At 35.7% G+C, this 19,029-nt stretch overlaps 1 protein-coding gene across 2 annotated transcripts in view; it reads left to right on the forward strand.

Annotated features, from left to right (window-relative positions):
• Window positions 1-239: 239 nt before the first annotated feature.
• hpse2 (heparanase 2) overlaps window positions 240-19,029 on the forward strand; it is a 100,781-nt gene continuing 81,991 nt past the window's right edge. Inside the window, exons 1-5 of one of the 2 annotated variants that reach the window (XM_015346524.2) lie at window positions 240-470; window positions 706-812; window positions 12,883-12,977; window positions 13,153-13,196; window positions 17,698-17,855. In XM_015346524.2, coding sequence (XP_015202010.1) covers window positions 770-812; window positions 12,883-12,977; window positions 13,153-13,196; window positions 17,698-17,855 — 340 coding nt within the window. In that variant the 5' untranslated portion in view covers window positions 240-470; window positions 706-769. Of the gene's footprint in view, window positions 471-705; window positions 813-12,882; window positions 13,197-17,697; window positions 17,856-19,029 lie in introns of those variants that run through there. The other variant, XM_006630435.3, reaches the window with a different exon arrangement.

Raw genomic sequence — 19,029 nt, forward strand, 5'->3', positions numbered from 1 at the left:
AGTTTCAGTCTTCAGATGCAGGCTGTCGTTCGTCCCGCTCCCTGCTATAACAGGTAGTGCTTCTGATGGCATCGCAGATAAGTGGGCACAGGTCCTCGACATCCGTATTCACATGTGGATCCGAGTAACGGTCGAATTTATTAGCTGCGTGTTTTCAGCAACCTCTCCCTCACGTGCCTCATTAAAACGTTCAGAAGTTCGTCTCGAGCCACCGCCGGCAAACAGTCGCCTCTGTCAGACGTCAGCGTGGTGCTGCACTCCACGGCTGAACGTCTTGAACGACAGCAGATATCGTCTTGTGTCTGGTGTACATTGTATGTTTTACCTGACCACCTAGTAACATGAAATTACGTTGAGGAAGACTCTTCTATTATGGAATGCTGAAGGCTCGGAAAAAGGAGAAATCAGATATCATCCGTTGTACCAGATTAGAAATTGCGTTGCTTTTTGGAATCGGTGACTATTTTGAGGTAAATGCCATAAGACAACAGCAATTTAAAATCATAACGACAACAACAATACTGATACTTCATTTCACGTTGGAATTAATCACTGTTCTAAATCTGTTGACTATATTTTGACAATACATAACAAGCGTTGCATCTGTAGAGACCTAGTTTCTTAAGGTTTACGAATTGTATTTTTTTCAGCCGTATGCGAGTATTTCAGTATATTTAATGCCAGGTGCTTTTTGTCTTGGTTTAGAATCTGCTATTGCCATTTAATCGACTGGTTTTGAAGACAGACGAGTAAGTGAAACTGGGGTGAAATGAATGACAGGGGAAGGTGGCTTCCTGTTTTGAATAGTACAGGTAAGCTCAGACGGACATTTTGGCCGGTGCATCTATAATGTGTATCGTATATACATATTTATATGTGTAATATATGTGGCTTACATGCTGACTTAGAAAAAAAGCTTCATATTTTATCATCTTTGCTGGCTGGTTAGTTCAACCTTAAGGATGGATTTACGTAGGAGCAGGGAGTGACGAGTTGAAATAATGTTTTTCTTAATTTGTTGTTTCATTGCTTTGTATCTAAATAACATTTTATAACGTAGCTATGTTCCAAATAGCTATAGTATTATAATTTAAAATGTTCAAGCAATAACCTACTTGAACTTATTCCAGCAATAACATTGCTACTAAATGTAATTTTTATGTTAAACACATAAATATGACAAGTTTTAAATATTGTATAAAACACTAACAAAACTCTTCAGGATACAAATAGTTTTATACAAAATAAATGCACATAGCAAGTAATTGTGTTTTATATCGCTTATAGGCTGTACAGTGATTATCCCTTGATTGGTTTATATTGGGGAGGTGGGGATTGGCTTAGACTGTTCAGTTGAATATAGTTTATATGACCACTGTGTGATTCTCTGCGCTTTTGATTTTTGACTTTTACCAAAATACCTGATACCTGAGATACATTAAATGTATATTTCAAAATGATACATCTCTGCTTATATGAAAAAATAATATAAAATGACACAGAATGAAAGTAACAGTGATAAAGGTATTTGCGCTCCATTATTAAAATAAACTTGGTCATTGTGCATCCAAAAATATCATCCATCTCCAGTATAATAAGCTATAACTAATTAAAAGATATATATATATTTCAAATTAAATCCCCTTAATATACGAGAGGCAGGCAGGGAATTTCCCTCGTGTTAAATATAAACTGGAATAAACAACTCCAGAAGACGGCAACTTGACAAATTAACTGCACTCTTGTTATATTTCTTTCTAACCAGCTGAAGAATTCCTTTGTCGGATTTTATCATTATTTAAACCTTGTGTATTGCATAAAGACTTAATTTTCCTTTCTAGAAAAAGGGACATGGCTTTGTTTTATTTAGATAAATTATTTTCATATGAAGAAGCCAACACAGTTGAATATCTCCCCTATCCTGATCACTGAATTCTCCTCTTGAAGAAACAGTTCACAATCGAAGACAAAGTGACCTTCTTAAAATGGTGGTTGGGTAATTTTTTTGCTTATTGTCGGCGAATAAGTCATAAGTAACTATTTTGTAAAGAATCAAATAGGTCAGATACAGTATAACTGTTCAACTGCCACATGATGGTCTGTGTGAAAATGTTCAGGCTGTGTACACAGCTACTCACAGATTGAACTCCAGTATCTAATCTGTATGTACACTCAAAGAAACATAACTAGACAAGTTCCCATGTAAACTATTGTACAAATAATAGGATTCACACATCTTAATTACGTAATTTTAGTCATGTTAAAATGCTAATTTTGAGTATTAGGGAAGAATGGCTAAGATCAAAGGAAACCTCTTAATAGTTTTTGAAGCACTAACTGGTATAAGCAAAAATAAACACATTACTAAACATTTTCTTCAGGCCATAAAAGACAAATTATAACTACACTTAAAATTTTGAGACAACCCCAAGCAGACACACACATATTTTAATTTTCTAACAACAAAAAAGTTACCAAAATTGGCCAGGAGGATGTTTTAAGCATGTAAAAAAAAATCTTTCAAAATTTAACTTCAAAAGAAGTGCAGGATGAATTACAAACTAGAATAAATGTACACCAAGCAAGACTACAAAGATATTTAAATGAAGAAGGACTGTTTGGTAGATGGCCAAGATACAGACCAATTCTTCAGCCCAGGGCTTTGGAGATCAAGCAACAGTATTCAAATTAACATCTGAAGGCCAGAGCAGACATTTTAAAGCACATTTAATTAAACCAATATAGACCAGAAAGATAAAAATATTTGTGGCTTGAAATTTATAGTTGAAAAGATATCAGGATTTTCAGTACATCAAGGATTTTGGGCTGTTCCAGCCGACCAATATCAGGAGTTTAAGTTTATACTACCAGTTTACTATTCCAAACTGTCAAGTATTTGGTAGTACTAATTTATACAGCTCTCCAGGTAGGATTTGAATCCACAAAAGTCCAGTTACAAGTCCAGAATACAAACCACTGCTTGATGGTTCTGCTTGTGAATGAACCCACAAGCTCTTTGTCCTAAATGGACTCTCCATTTGTAACCTTTCTCATCATTATGTTCCCACTTTTAGTGTCCCTTATACACACTGCCGAATAGATCCTTATGTTTTTTCTAAACATAACTGCAAAACTTTGCAGTTAAGTACTTTGCAAAACTTACAAAGGACTTAACTGGTACTCCGAATCCAAGGTTCCAGGATTTTTAACATTGCTCTAATAGCATCCCAAGAAAAATCATTTGCCAAAAAGATCTCATAGATAAGATACTTTATCCTAGATGGTTTCGCCCACAGGGATCTGAAGCAGTTTAACATGCCACGGGAAGTCACTAGACTAGAGAGAGCAAAGGGTGTGTGGAAATGTCTTTTTTCCTTTCATGAATACAGCTGTGCTGCGTAATGTGAGTGAATTAAATCCGTACTTTTCCGTGGTCATGTAATTTCTTTGTGTTTGTCTTCCGTTTTTTATGAATCCAATTATTTTATTATCCTTTAATATGTTTAACTGAAGCTTTCAAAATATCTGGCTATAGGCCTAGTAATGAAGAATGCTAAGGATGTCAACTATGTAAAACAACATTTAATTTTGAAAATGTTGTAATACAAAGACATTTCACAACGGCCTAAATGGTGACTTTTGGGAAGACACCAAATCGTTTTTCAAAGTTCCGCTTTTAATATTTTCTGAGGTCCATAAAAATCTGCGGCGCTCCATCAAGGTTTATTTTAAACTGCAAGAAAATTATCGCAGCTGTCATCTTTTGCTGAAACCCTGTCTGAAACGCGGCAGATATCAAAGCAGGTCTCAACGAAAACTAGACTGCTCGCTGTCAAGGGTTTCAGAAACAAAATGAAACTGCAAGCAAACCGCATTAAAGAGTCATATATTTATATATATTATAAAAGGTCAAGAAATAGAGAAGAAACCCGCTGGGAGCTACTACAGAACTCTGAAATTGAGGGATATTTTTGTTACTGTTAGATGCAACCTATCATCGCAGTGGTGTGTTTACAAGAATTCTGGCAAGGGTTAAAGCCATGTTCAATTTCGAAACACTCAGCCCTATTAGGACGCAACAAGCTTTTATGTCTGGCCAAACAAAAATTAAAGGCAGACTACTTCAAAAAGTGAGTTAATATAGCAGGCTAATATTTTTACACTATTTATCTGGCTAGTCTACATTGTTTAGGCAGATAGCTGAACACAGTGCTCGCTGTTGAAAGATGACTCGGCTCTGAGCTGTGCTACACTGGCCAGCGGATTGACAAAGCGCGCAAAAGGCCGCTGCGCACCTCAATTATTTGAAGTCTCTAAAAGAGAGGCACAACAAGAATGAAATAATATTTCATAGCCTTATTTGTGTAACTACTTAATTTATGTTGTAAGGATCCTACAAGTGTGCAGGTTTCATAACTCTTTGAAACCCCATTTGAAGGTTACCAAACCAAAATGGCTTTAAGATATTGTTCTGCTCTCTTCCCACATCAACGGTTCGAATTTTCTAGCAGTTCATTCACATGTATGTTCTAAAATGTTTTTAAATCGAGACAAATGAGCGTTCAGTCACGGACAAGACCATGTTGTGAAACACTATATTGAGATAGAAAACATTGCTTTGTTTGTCCTGACTTTTCAACACAGCTGTGTTTTCCCTGTTGAAGACAGTGACCTCTTCTCGTTAGTAACCTTCTTATAGGTGTTATAAGAATGTTATAACCTTCTTATATTGTTCTAGCGTTATAATTAAAGAAGAAGGATGATCGAATGGTATCCCCTTGTTTGTAATTATTGTTAAGACAGAGATATTTTTGCACGCACTATATTGAGCGAGTATATGTTTCTATCTCTTACTCAAAAATATATACAGTAGTGTTACATGTTAAAACCAATAGACTCAGCACAAAATCCTCGCTTGCATTACATACAGAAGTATGTAATATGGACTGCAAAAAGGAAGCTCGTGGGATATTGTCCTCTCGCCTCGGACAGTTATTGTACCTGTGAGCTCAAATTGCTGCTGTAAACTGCCCTGTTTAAATGGGAGCTCTCTGCTTTTGAAACGAGATTACCGCAAATACGATTTTTATGCAATTACTTTTTCTGTCAATGGACGATCAGATATATCATTTTTTTAAAAAAACGTACATAAATAACTGTTCTTTCACTACTCATTCCATGTGCATATTACTGTAAATGTTATAACATATTTTAAAAAGTAGGTTTTCATCTTCAGTCCACGGGTGACTTTTCACGCACATTTTTTGTTGTTGACGAAACATTTTTTGCTGTTTTAACACGCTTTAAAAAACACATCAAACTCTTACAGCACGCTCGTTGTTTTATGTAAATAACTGTTTTTTAGTCCATTAAATTGGTTTCTCGTAATACATTTCCTTGTAACCAATAACAAAATGAAAAGAAACTATTAAATGCAATATTCTGCATTTAAATTCCCATTAACACCCCCTCCATTTTCTGTAGTGTTGTTTATTATGTGCAAGAGCTCTAAAGTTGGAAATAAACTGTACAGGGGATTTAGCTGAACTGTGGTTGAAGAGAAGCAGCGCGCGACAGCTAATTAATTATAGCACACGTCCCACTGGGTTACTGAGACAAAGACGACTCCGCGTCTCCTCACCTGTTGTGCTGTTCGGCGCCGTCACATTCATCCTCTTTGAAATACGATATAGAAGGGGTACTCATAAAAACTCATATTTTATAGGTGAAGTCGGGACATCTGATGAAATAAGCTCACATTTCGCTTACAGTGGCATATTAATATTATATTTTTGCTTAGAAGTAATTTTAGGTTTAACGGTTTAAGAGAGCTGAGAGAATGGTGTTTCTTTCTTCGGTGTGGACCCTCTATAATTTTAAAATCCTGTTCAAGTGTAATTATGAAGTACAATCTTGTTTGAAGAAATCCAACTGAATGAAATTTAATAACAAATAAAAATGAAATATATAGCATAGATTTAAACATCCTGTAGATCATATGTCGTTACATTCAATTAGACAAATCAAGAAAACATAAATTACTGAAATGGACAATTAACAACGTCTAAAATGCACACCCGCTTTTCATTTCGCACAAATTTTACCGCAAATTCATACCGAAAGCGAGAAATATGCGAGTAGTTGTTTACATTCTCGTTTGGTAAACGAAAAAAATGAAATAATAGCTTAACCAGTCTACAGTACTTCGCGGTACAGGAGAGCGAGGTGTCAAGGAACAGTGAAAATAAAGAGAAGTGATCACTGGTAGAGACATCATCTGTAGCTCTATAGAAATATTAACACGCCTATTTCATTTGAATTCAAAAACACCAAGAGCATCGCTATACTTTATGAATTTTCACGACCTGCATGAGTTCGATTTAATATAGTTAACAGAACTTGCGAGTTTTGCAGATATTTACAAATATTGACTTCATTTGAAATAAATATGCCCCGCAATTTTACCTGAATGACTTTCATTTTGAAAGTCTCTGCTGTACGTTTCAGTTTCTTGCTCAGTGGAGAACAGTGCCATGAATTATAAAAAATAACATTGATTACCTATAAAAGCGGCTCAAATTCACTTGCAATACAATAAACAAATGGTTTTGATTTTATACCAGGAACCACACAATTTTGCGCATATTGACGATTCCAGCAGCATTGTTATACACATCAGTGTGTGTTTATTTTAGGTCTATAGTATTTGCTTTTTGTAGAAGAGTAATTGTAAAGTAATTCCTTGGTGCTGTCGGTAAAAATGTTTTCTACCTTTAAATTTAGCAAGTTTAAATTTAAAGGTAGAAAACATTTTTACCGACTTGTAATAACCTCAGATTCGCATAAAAATGTCCATCTTTAGGTAATGTACATGGTAACATAATTCTGTCCCTATCTAAATGTCTTATTTCCATATATTACATAAACAAATATTACCGTAACATTTATGTTTTATGCGGGATCTGAAATTGTTTATCTTCATTTTCCTATTATGGGCATTTTCTAAAGACCTGAATTGTTTTTTTTTAATAGACCCTAAACATGTGTTGGACACCAATAGTGGTTGCTTTAACGTTGCTGTCTTCAAAGTCTTACAGGTTTGCAAATGTGCCTAATTTACACCAAATTGAAGCTTAACTAGATTAAATAAAATGTTCCTGATCCGATTTTTCCATGATGCTGCAACATAGTTTTATAACTTTCCGGTTGTCTTGAGTTGCACAACATTCTACCCTTCAAGTGTGGATAAAGACGTCTAACATATAAAACAGGACTTAATGTTGCCTCGAGCTTAAACTTTTTTAAAAAGTAAATTACAGGGTGCCTCTATCTCCCCCCCTTTTGATTTATTAAGGACTTTTTCCTAATTGTCTCTTATTATTTCAGCTATAAATGTTGAATATTTCACTCAAAAATAAACGTAGGGTAGTGCATTAGAAAGGATGTCTATCAGTAGCCAGCAACAAAAGATTATTTTTTAAACGTTTTTATTTACATTCGGCCAGGATTTTTTACTTAACTGAAACATATAGTCTCATAATCAGGTTTCACAGCTCTAAAGACGCCCCTCTCTGCATTACTGATGTAATACTGATTACTTGTGTGATTAAATCTAATATAGACTTGTTTTTCTTTAAGGCTGAAATCACAACATCAAATGCAATAACTCGCTGTCTTTGATTATGATGAAGATGTTAACAGAATGGCATCTATGTTTCTTGAGAAATGTAGGCGAAGGAATAGTAGGATTATTCTAGTTAAGAATAGAAATAGACGTCACCCCGTTAAAGCACGTGATACTGTATATCCTATTGGTTGAAGAAGTTCAAGTATGTAGCTGCGTCAGCATGCGTAGACTGCACAGGAACAGGTAAAGGTTTATTCCATGCTGAAAGGAAAAGAAAAGAGTCACAACGTTTCGGCTGTGGATCCTCCTTAAGGTGCCTTCACACCTGAAGAAGGCTCCAAAGCCGAAACGTTGTCTCTTTTCTTTTCCTTTCAGCATGGAATAAACCTTTACCTGATCCTTTATATTCTATTGGTACTTGACATGTGAAGGGAAATTACTGTTCTATTATCTTGGCAAGTGTCAATACAACCAACTCTAATTAGCATTCAAAAGAAAATATGAAAGTCTGATAACAGTGCTGGCAGTAGACGGCACGTTTGTAATGGCTTGTGACATTAAATGAATATGATATATTGGCAAATAGGGCAAAAGGAGCCGAAACTCGCACAAAATGTATTATGTAGTTCAGGTGGGTAGCTGCGTCAGCATGCGTAGGCTGGCACCTGAAGAAGGCTCCACGGCCGAAACGTTGTGTTCTCTTTCTTCTTTTTTTCAGCATGGAATAAACCTATTACTTGTTCCTTTGCAAAATGTATTATGCTAAGAACCTTGTAGAAAAGATATGTATTATCTCGATCCGTCTGTAACGAAAATATTTTCCAGTAATAATGCTGAGCTTTTTCAAGCCGTGAGAGACATATTCTGTAACTGGCTGGCTATCCTCCACGATTGTAACGGGTGTTCATATCAAGGCCCAATAATCACCTTAGTCCCATGCAGAGATATGGGTGAAATTACGGCTATTGTCACATTTTAATAATAGCACAACCTTTAAAGTGTGTGCAAACAAATAACGCGATAACAAAAGCAGAGTTGTTTTTCAGGAACTAACACTGTTATTAAGTTGTCCTTAAAATGGAATTTGTGTATTTTGAAACCACTAACTTAGATTTATGTTAAATAAAAAATATTTTGCTCCATTATAAATTGAATGTAAGGTTACAAATAAGAGCAGGACATTTAGCCCAGCTAGCTCGTAAGGTTGTTATTACTGTGCCTTCGAGTCGAGAGGCTCATCCTGTAATCTCATCTTTTGAAGAATCCTGGTAGAAAACATGAGAGATGACAGAATAGTTTGTTCCATACATCCACCCACCTTCGTGCAAAATGCCGTAAATTATCAGCACAATGAAAAAGTGAAACGTTAACTGATTTACACGGAAATGGGCTTATTTACTGTCTAGACTAGAGGAAGCCTTTCAGAACCATAAGAGCCACATGTCAGGCGACTCGGTATGGGCCTATACAGTACATCCACATCTTGGATAGAGCCACTGAAAGCGGTGGCAACAACCTCGTATAAACGAGGCAACAAAACGGGTAGCAGATTTTTAAAAAGCAGGTTCTTTAGAAAATAATAACATTTCACAATCGCAAAGAAAAGGCAGACAAGTTTATATTGACAGGCTAAATTAACGATCAAAATTATGATATTCTTAAAATATTATGGAAAAAGTACTGTTTCGAAATTCAGAAGCGAAATCAATAATGGATAGTCTGATGTGAAACTGTATAGCTGAAATCAACGGAAACGTGAACTCTTTTATGATCAGTGGTTATCCAGCATTCCACAGAGGCCCGCTCTTTATTCAGACAACGATTAAACGTCGTTTTGTGTCTTGAATTGTCATGTCTTGAGTGAAGTTTAAAAACAGAGAAATCCGTATTTAGAGGCACAGGCCGACAAGTTCGCAGGAAGGATTTCCTCTATCTCATTTCTTCCGATAGAATCCTTAACTTAGTCAAATTGAGTTGTGCCTATGATACTGTTAGAAATGAAAATTGCTCTCGGTTTTCACTACACTATATATACGAGAGTTTAAACCTTTCCTATACGTTGCTGACAGCAGCTAGAAATATACAGTAGCATTCTCTGTACAGTTAAAAGGTATTTACTGTCATCGATGTTTTTAATGGATCACTTTCAGTGTATGCAGATAAGGAAAGGGGGGTGGTTGTCGCGCCACATTGCCACGCCAGAAAACCCTGTTAATAGATAGCAAAAGAAAAAGACAACGAAATGGTAACAGCTTATATCGCCATGACAAAACAGATAATGAAGGTTTTATGAATAACTCCATTGATATCTTAAAAATCTTGCCTTCAGATTCATCATTGACATCTCTTACATCACTCATCGTGTTTGTACCCCACTGTATATTAGAAGAATGTGTCGCTGGTTTAAGAAGAGGTCATTTATATGAAACAATTTAAAATCTTTATAATTTATTGCATCTCTGTGCCATTTTACAGTTAATCTAATTGAAAGGTGCAAGTATCTTTATGTTGCCCCTGTTACATCGGAGTGATGTGTAGAGTATCTTTGTATACTTCTGTATCTGATGGTGCTTTCAGTTGTACATAATTCCTGCTTGACACTCGCTCTCCTTAACACTGCTACAGCCTGCTGTGTAATTGACTTTGCGTTTGTTGTTCATTTTATTTTTTTTAACTGTGTTGTGTTCTTTGTCAAATTGATAGGGATTATTTATCGGGTTGATTAAATGATTCTATAAAATTCAAAATCCGATTTTCGATTAATTTAAAAAATATAATTTTCTCAAGATATGGGATGGATTCGATGTATTTAATGATAATAGAATAATCAAAGTATAGATATACACCTTGTGATTTGAATATATTCGTATTTTCACATTGAGAGCTCCTTATGGGAAATTTTCAAAAAACGGAATAAAAAGAATTAAAAATGAATTAATCCGACATAAAAAAGGGGAAAAAAGTATCCAACAAAATTATTATTCGGGAAATATTTTGAACAGATTTAGTTATTTAGATATGTTTGTGAGTGCAGTTCAATTCATCAAAACACTTAATGAACAATAATTATGATGATTGCAATAATGTGATAAAGTGATAATGTCATAATGTGATAAAGATCAAATAAATGACATTAAAATATTACGGTGAAGCCCAGAGACTGCAGGAATCTGAATAAATTCATAGTACAGTAGAGGTTAGATTAAGGAGCTGCGTAAACGCCCGAGCTGCAAAGGAGCAAAAAGAGGGAAATTCCACGAGGAAAGGTAGGCAAGAAAAAATAAAAACATAGCGCTGCTTGAGTTGTGTGAAGTTAATATGAATCTCGATAAGTTCACTCGTGTGCATGTTGTAGAGTAGTTTAACGCAGTAATTTGCTTTTATTAGCGATAGGCCTGCGTAAAAATGCACGTAGAACTGTACTTAAGTAAAACTCTCTCCAGGAAATAAGGAAATGAAGAATGGCAACAAAGTGACTGCTGTGATTAAAACAATTAAGATAATACAAACTATATTTTTTGCAGTTTGGGCGTCAATATTAACGTTTAGACATGCTATCAATTTACTCAAAAATTTGGAAGAGCAACATTAACACCACTTTCAACGACAACGACAATCATAAGAATAAGCTACATTATATCTCAGAGAGCGTGCTACAGAATGTCACCGCAGGACACAGGTAGAATAGTACAGTACGTGTACGACACGTATGTACAGTACGACACTTTACCTCTGTAACGTCAGACACAAAGATAAACTTAAAAGTCTCATAAATTTCACTTTATGAGGAGGTCCTCCTTCAAACAGTGGATCTTTGAAGTGATCTTGGAAGTCAAAAGTACTCTTAGCTATACTAATCGTGTATTAATAACTTTCCCCTTAGACATCATAACACGTGAGCCAGTTCCAGCTAAGGGTCAAAGGCTTTTTTTAATGACCCATGAGGTCTGGAACCTGTAACTTTCATGTAATGCATCAGATGCCCACATGCGTCTGTAAAATGGTGACAGCTAATGAAATCTACGTTGAAGTAGAGATTCCAAATAGCAGAACTGCTCATTGCTACTGTGCGCTTTGAATCATCTGCACGAAACAAAATGAAAAAAATGAGTATTATCAACACAAACATTGGTTTCTGGCAGTGGAAGAACTTCAGGGGATTTTTTATAGGCCTAAAACGTTTTATTTGGCCATTTTCTGGCTACGTTTTCACGTCTGAAAGTCACAAGTGAATATTTGAGGCACAATTTTAAGCAAAATAATATTTAAATCACGAAGGCAATTCTATATTGCTTTGCAGATAGCCTCATTCAAGACATTTAAGAACTAAGGACTGGTTTCGCACTAATTCGGCGTCTTGAAGATGCTATTGTTGCCATGTTCTTCTGATAGCTGTGCGTGTATTTAATATATACGAATAATATATATATCGTAAGTGGTTTGAGTATGTAACAGAATGTGGCGTTTACAGAAACCTTATCTTTAGAATGCTACATTATACTGGCAACTGTATTTGCTTGCTCAAAGTAAATAGACCTTTTTTGCTGACTTAGCTTACTTGGAAAACCGCAGCAGTTCAGTTAACATGATTGAAACATCTCTAAGAAACGTTTCAAATATTCATCTGAAGTTGATTTGTGATTTGTGTGTCAGTCTGCACGGATCTGATTAATATATGTCTTGTTTATGAGAGTAAAATGTAATTTGATCCTGAACCATGGTGCAATATTTACGAAGAAGAGACAAAATGTGTTCCCAGATTTCTAGATCTACAAGAAATGTTGATTGTGTCCTCATATGATAGTACTATAGATTTATACTGTTGAAATGTTGTAAAACAAAGCAGTCTAAAGTTACTGAACAGCACTGTGTTGGGCTACAAGCCTGACCGTAGATCCGCAATGCACATGATTCTATGCTAATGTAGCGTGCTTCACAGAAATACTAGTGCATTTCCCCCTTTGGGACTTCTAACGTGTTAAATGAGAGCCATCTTACCTTTAAGAACTAGCCAGTTCTGTGTCTGATAGAGGGGCGGTGCTGGACTATAGCAATTCTTGGCTCAGCTCGAGAGGAGGCTGGCCCGGGGCGTGAATTCCCCTCACCAGCTCCAAAACATGGGGGAAGAGGGGTAGGGGGGGTGTAGAGAAAAAGACAGAAAGATAGAAACAGATATCTATGCTCATAGAGAAGGGCAATTGAACTTAAGGCAGTTCATTCCGTGAATCTGTTTTTTCCCTTTTTTTTTTTCATAGCTTCAGCAGGTTCTCAGTCGAGGTGCTCCGCCCGGTGTTCAGCGGATGATGATGCCCCAGCACTGCCTCTCCCCTGTCTTCGGCTCTTCTCTGTGGTTGGTATCCATTGCTTTGATGGTGCAACCCTTGATATCCTCATCGGCGGATGCCTACAGAAAAACGGCTTCGGGAGGGAAGGGACAGGGGTTCATGGAAAGAACGCTCATTCTCCTTGACGTGAACACGCGGAGTCCTGTAAAGACTGTAAATGAAAACTTCCTTTCCTTGCAGTTGGACCCTTCTATCATTAAAGACGGGTGGCTCGACTTCCTAAGGTAATTTAGAACTTTTATACTATTCGTCTTTTTCTCTCCTGCGCCACCACCATCATTACCTCTCCCCCTCAGAGGTAATTTCAAATCGCCTTAGCTTCTGTTCTTTTTTTCAGTCACAGAAAATAAAACGTTTCATCATTCATGTGAAAATGCAATGTGTTCTTAGTTAAGTGCATAGCAGTGGAACACATTACCTCGTTGGCAATAGCCCGTTAGTAGCTGTTGCCACATTTCGGAACCCCGCGCTATTAATATTGTGTTTTCAGTACAATCTGGGAGAAAAAAATATTTTAAGGTGGTCATAAAAGACATATTTCACAAGATCTACACTAGCCCGAGAACATACTTTTCAATGGGGGGCATTTTTAAAAGGTATATAAATTCGAACACACATTCACTTTTTAATTAATTTTCTATGCTGTCTGTAAGCTTTCGCAAAGAAGTATAGTATTATCACTTGACATAACTTTGACTTTGACTCTCACCAGAGCATTTATTTAGACTTATGATTACTATATGAAATATATATTAAAAGTGTCGTACACATCTTGCCAGTGACTGGTGTTGTTTTTAATGATTAAGTTCTCTTAAAATGCACATTCAGACTTTTAGATTTCCTTTACGCCCCCTTTCCCACAAATGACTATAGCGGGACCGATCGATTCCATTGACCATTCTTCTTTCTGCTTTGCACATGTAACAGGTAACGGTCGGTATTATAAATAAGTCATTTGACGGAACTAGAAATGCATGATTTTGTGGTTTTATGATTTTTACCACTGTCACTGCTATTGCAGACATTTCTAATAGTGGTTGATAGCAGAAACAGTTGCAGTGCTGGCAAATCCAATGGAATTCTAGAGTGTAGTACAGTATGTCCATTTTAAAATACAACAATTGATCTTAATAGTTTCCCCCCCTCCCTTATTTTGACGTTTCTTTAAAGGTATGCAAACAACTACAACTATGCTTTTTCAAAATGAAGCGTAGCGTGGTTTCATTATATGAATTAGTCTTAAGGGGTGGGGGCATGTGACCTTTGAACCTCAGTCTTGGTTTATGTTAACTGCTCGGTCATGGTTTTGGTCCATGCACTTTTTTAGACGAGAACAATAAGTCCTGTATAAAATGAAAGAGTTAAAAGAGCCCCCCCTCCACACACATAAACACACACATTCCCGACTAGTTTTTAAAATCCTTTCATTTTTGACCTGGAAGTGAACAATTCCAAACTTGCTGTCATTTCGTTTTTTAGTCTACTACGAATTACTCAAGACTTGAGTAATAAAATAAAGAAAACGGGTCGCTTCACGTTTTCTTAATATTCTGCACCACGGCTTTTTAAAGTAGAACCGTCGATTTTTTTTCACAAAGGCAGCAACAATCAACTGGAGAACATATGTCACACGATCTTGTAGGCTACATGTAAAAGCTATTCGTATGGTAAGAAAGCTTTTCTACCCAGAGCAGGCTAATGATAGACTGTCAGCAATTCAACAATGTGTACTAGTTTTATTTTTTCCAGTTAGATAAGCATTCTGACAAGTCCAGTAGGGTTCTTTTTGAAAAGTACTTAAACGAAAACTCGAAAACTCCTGTCTTTTAAAAACGTTCTTAAATCTTTACTCAAACAGAGCTTCTTCTTTTCCATTTTTTTTCGGCTTGTCATAACTTCACCCGTTGTCCTCCACACAGACTTACAGACTTGTCTTTCTCCTTCTTAGAGGTGCGTTATTTTCAAATGTAGGCCTACCAGACCTATTGGGTCGAAGCCTACAGCAACAGAACAAATCCTGCAATCCTGTTTTTATTTTCTTCTCTTGTTAGAGAAATAACATGACTTGTCAGGTGTCTAAATACCTTTGATATCGACATACATTTCCTAATGGATGTTACTACACTAATTATGGAAATCGACTCTACATTATTTATGGAACACGGTGTATTAAGTCCAGATTAGTATAGGGTAATTCTAAGTTTTAATTAAAAAAATCCACAGCTTTTAAAAATAAAAATATCCTTTTTATTTTGAATGGATGTAAATATATTGTAGAACAAATTAATAAAATGAATGTCATTTTATTTTTTCGTAGATTTTCGCATATTTGTTGTTAGGTTTTATTATTGTAATAATCTTTTTGCTTTAAAAAATCTCTGGTTTTTGATTTAAAGAATTGTGACAATTTGTCGATAACGATGGTAATACATTTCTTAAGATACGTTTGAAATGTCTTAAAGTCAATGTAACAGTACATTGATTTTAAGATATTTCAAACGTATCTTAATAAGGAGGCTTATGGTTGAAATGTCAACTGTATATTACAAGGTGTTTTTTTTTCGGGACATCTTGCGGTATTAATTTCATTAATTGTCCTTTTCAAAGATGTGCGCTAAAATATTTTTCAATTTTACATTAAAACACATTTCTTTGAATAATTTATTACGTTTATAAGTGCAGCATAAATTGAACTCAACTGTTTTTTTTTCTGTTTTGACCTTCTACGGATAAAGGTCACGGATTCTGATAAAGGTTTTTTAATTTGAACATAAAATACTATAGATTGTAGGGTTCTACGGAACGTAATACATTCACGGGGGAAAAGACCATATTGGAAATTTAATTTGACGTAAACCGTGATTTTCACATTTCTTACTAAATGTCAATGAGTTGTTTTTAAATCTATTCGTTTAATAAAAACTTTATATAAGACATTACATGTGTAGAAGTCGAAGAAAGCGTATAGAAACGACATTAAAACCACTTCCTATGAATTGTTGGCCGAGGGAGTCCGGAATGTAGCCCACTTGGTAAATGTCTTGCCTCCCCACTATAAATCCAGCTTACTGCAAATGATGTGCTGAATGAAACTCAACTTTTGTTTTTACCTTGTTACGAAGCAAGTTTTGTGTTACTTATTCTTTAAAAAAAATCGAACTCGAACTCCCCAGATTATTAAATTGTATATAGGCCTATTAAAATAACATTAAATTAGGCTATATTTGTGACCTCAGATTTGGGAGGGGAAGTGCTGTTTATTTATATCGTTTAATCCATCTTTTCCTTTCTCTTTTTGAGAGTCCTGGACAGGGAATAAGACGCCCGACCATAAGTAGTGTGTCTTTTAAAATGGGCGGGATTCTGCGAGTTGTAAAAATCGTATAATTACGAGCACTACATTTCCAAATCTGAATAAATAGCTTAAAACTTCAAATATAAAACAAAATATTTTGAAAAGTAAATTTAGTTTAAAGATTGACAGATTTTTCGCACTTGATAATTCTAGTTTTGTGAATTTGTATTATTTCTTGTTCGAAAAGAAAACTGAGAGGCTTTCTGAATTCTGTTCTTAATTTAGGGAATATAATATTTACATTTCATAAACGCATTTAATACCCCGTTTTAACTTGTTTTCAATTAAGTTTCAAAACATTCCCGTTTTCACATTTTCTTCTATTTCCTCATATTGCGTTTTTTAATAGATCTACAAAACTCTTCTGTTCTTCAGCCCTTGAAGAGACACAAACAGAGCATGAACATCACCTGCTTGAATGTATTTCGAAATCTTTCTTTAGTTTATTTGGAACGATTATGAAAACAATTCATGTAATAAAAAGCAAAATGTAAGCTTAAAATCATATGCTGACAACTAGGCTTACACCAAACTACAGTACTGTATGTGTGTCTTTCCTTTAGATTTTTTTAATGAGCATATCAAAGAAAACAATTTTCCAGAAATTCTATTACTAAAATAAATCACATTGGTTTTTTAGTCATGTCAAGAAAAATTATTTCATATTCATTAGATAATGGAGTAAAGGATATAACTATAATTAGTATGCTTACTGATAGTTGTAGCACCTAACACAATAATTACAAGGAAATAGTTAAGTTAAATATGCATTAAAAGAAATATGTTTCAGGTCACCGGGTGTCATAGCTATTGTCTCTGTCTCTTTCCAGTAACCAACATGTAATGACAGGGATACTAATCAAGATTATTTAGCACTAAAATATTACCAAAATCCTTTTGATAAGAGTTAGCTCCATGCAGCATAAACTGGAGGGCTGCTTTAAACTTAATTGCAAACAGCAGATCTAAATGTCTGTGCCCTCACATTGCAAAAACAAAAACATCATTAGTGTTGTACTTTGTTTTTGGAGATTTATTGCTCCTTAACTTAAAATCATTTCTTGTGGAAGCATGGCATTTCCAAAGCGGGACTATGCTGATGTGCCAGTTGTTTACATCAGTGAGGTTTGTTTTTCTCCCAGTAACCATGCTCCCTTGTGCACCCATCTTTCTCATCAGTATTGCCCAGATTTCTTAGACCTGCCAAATGGATATTCAGCCTTCACCTGTAGCCGTCCGAGTCCCTTGTGGTGAGAATGTTGGGTTGCCCTCTCTGAGTTCATTCTAGACAGCACTGGTCTGTATTGTGGTTTAGTGGGCCAGATTTGTAACGTTGGTCCCTCCTCATATCTCTTTGTGCATCTCTGCAGCTCCAAGAGACTTGTGACACTTGCGAGGGGACTCTCTCCTGCCTATCTGAGGTTCGGAGGCAAGAGGACAGACTTTCTTCAGTTTCACAATCTGAAGAATCTGGCTAAAACCAGAGGGGGCCCGGGTCCAGACTACTACCTGAAGAATTATGAAGATGGTGAGGGCTTTTTCCCCTTACTTCCTCCAGTCTGTAGTAGGAGCATAAATCTGTATTTAAACCCACTTTTCACCAGGTGCAAGGGCCTCTACACAAGAACGGGCCACTGCAAATTTCAATTTTGGGAAGAAATAAGAATATGATATGAGAAGAAAAATAATGAGGTGATAGGGAAATGAACCTAAGGGATTTTATTTGGAGGAAATGTTAGGAAATATCTTTGAGAATGCATTAATATATACCAACTAAAAAAATCTTTTAATCAAACTTTCAATGAACATTTACTGATTTCTTACTGTAAAATATTTCTCTTATCCTACACAAACTGGGAATATTTGATTTAATGTGATTGGGCAGAATGGTGATATTTTAAAGGGGATTTTTAATTGTTTGTGATTCATGCAGAAAGTGGGATGCTTGGTGTTCAGTTCTTCGGCCATCAGTTTATTAGAAGCATCTTCTTCAGTGTTGGAAGGAGTTGACCCTTTTGAAATACTTAACGTGAAGGACTGACTTCCTGTCTAAGGAATTGTCATTTATTGGAAGCTATGCCATGTGATATTGTGGAAACTCTATCATGTCAAGGTCCATCCTTACCAGACTACATACTACTTTGCATCTACCTGCTTCAGCTCTCAACGGTCTTTTCTAATGCTGTCCCAGGATGCATCCCAGGATGCCTCCCAGTTTCTCAGTTCTAGCCATTACACTTCACAGCTTCCTAAATCTGAACAAGTAACCTACTCACCTACTTTCTCCCTGTCCCTCAAGGCTATCAGTACACTATAACGCTTCCAAAGTCTAAGTCTTCTAAATAAAGTTGTCACAGTGCTTTGTGCATTCAACTAGCCTGTGAAGCAGGTAGTGTCTGCTGCAGCTTTCCCACAATACTGTAACCTTATCTAGATAATTATGAAGTTGGGACCTGGCCAATGACTAGAAGAAGCAATTGGTACCTGTATATAGTTACAGTTCAGACTGAGTTTATTGGAATATTGTCTCTAAATAAGACATGAATAGTTGGATTTATTATTACATTCTGAACATTTATTTTTTGTTGGGTTTAATAAGCTTGAGATAGTGATTTTATGAAGACACTGCCTTTAAAAGTTCAATAGATATATTGTAATATGTTTTTTTATCTGTGTTTAAAACACATTTTAGAAATATGTGT

Source organism: Lepisosteus oculatus, chromosome 4 (genome assembly GCF_040954835.1).
Source record: "Lepisosteus oculatus isolate fLepOcu1 chromosome 4, fLepOcu1.hap2, whole genome shotgun sequence".
NCBI classification, from domain to species: domain Eukaryota; kingdom Metazoa; phylum Chordata; class Actinopteri; order Semionotiformes; family Lepisosteidae; genus Lepisosteus; species Lepisosteus oculatus.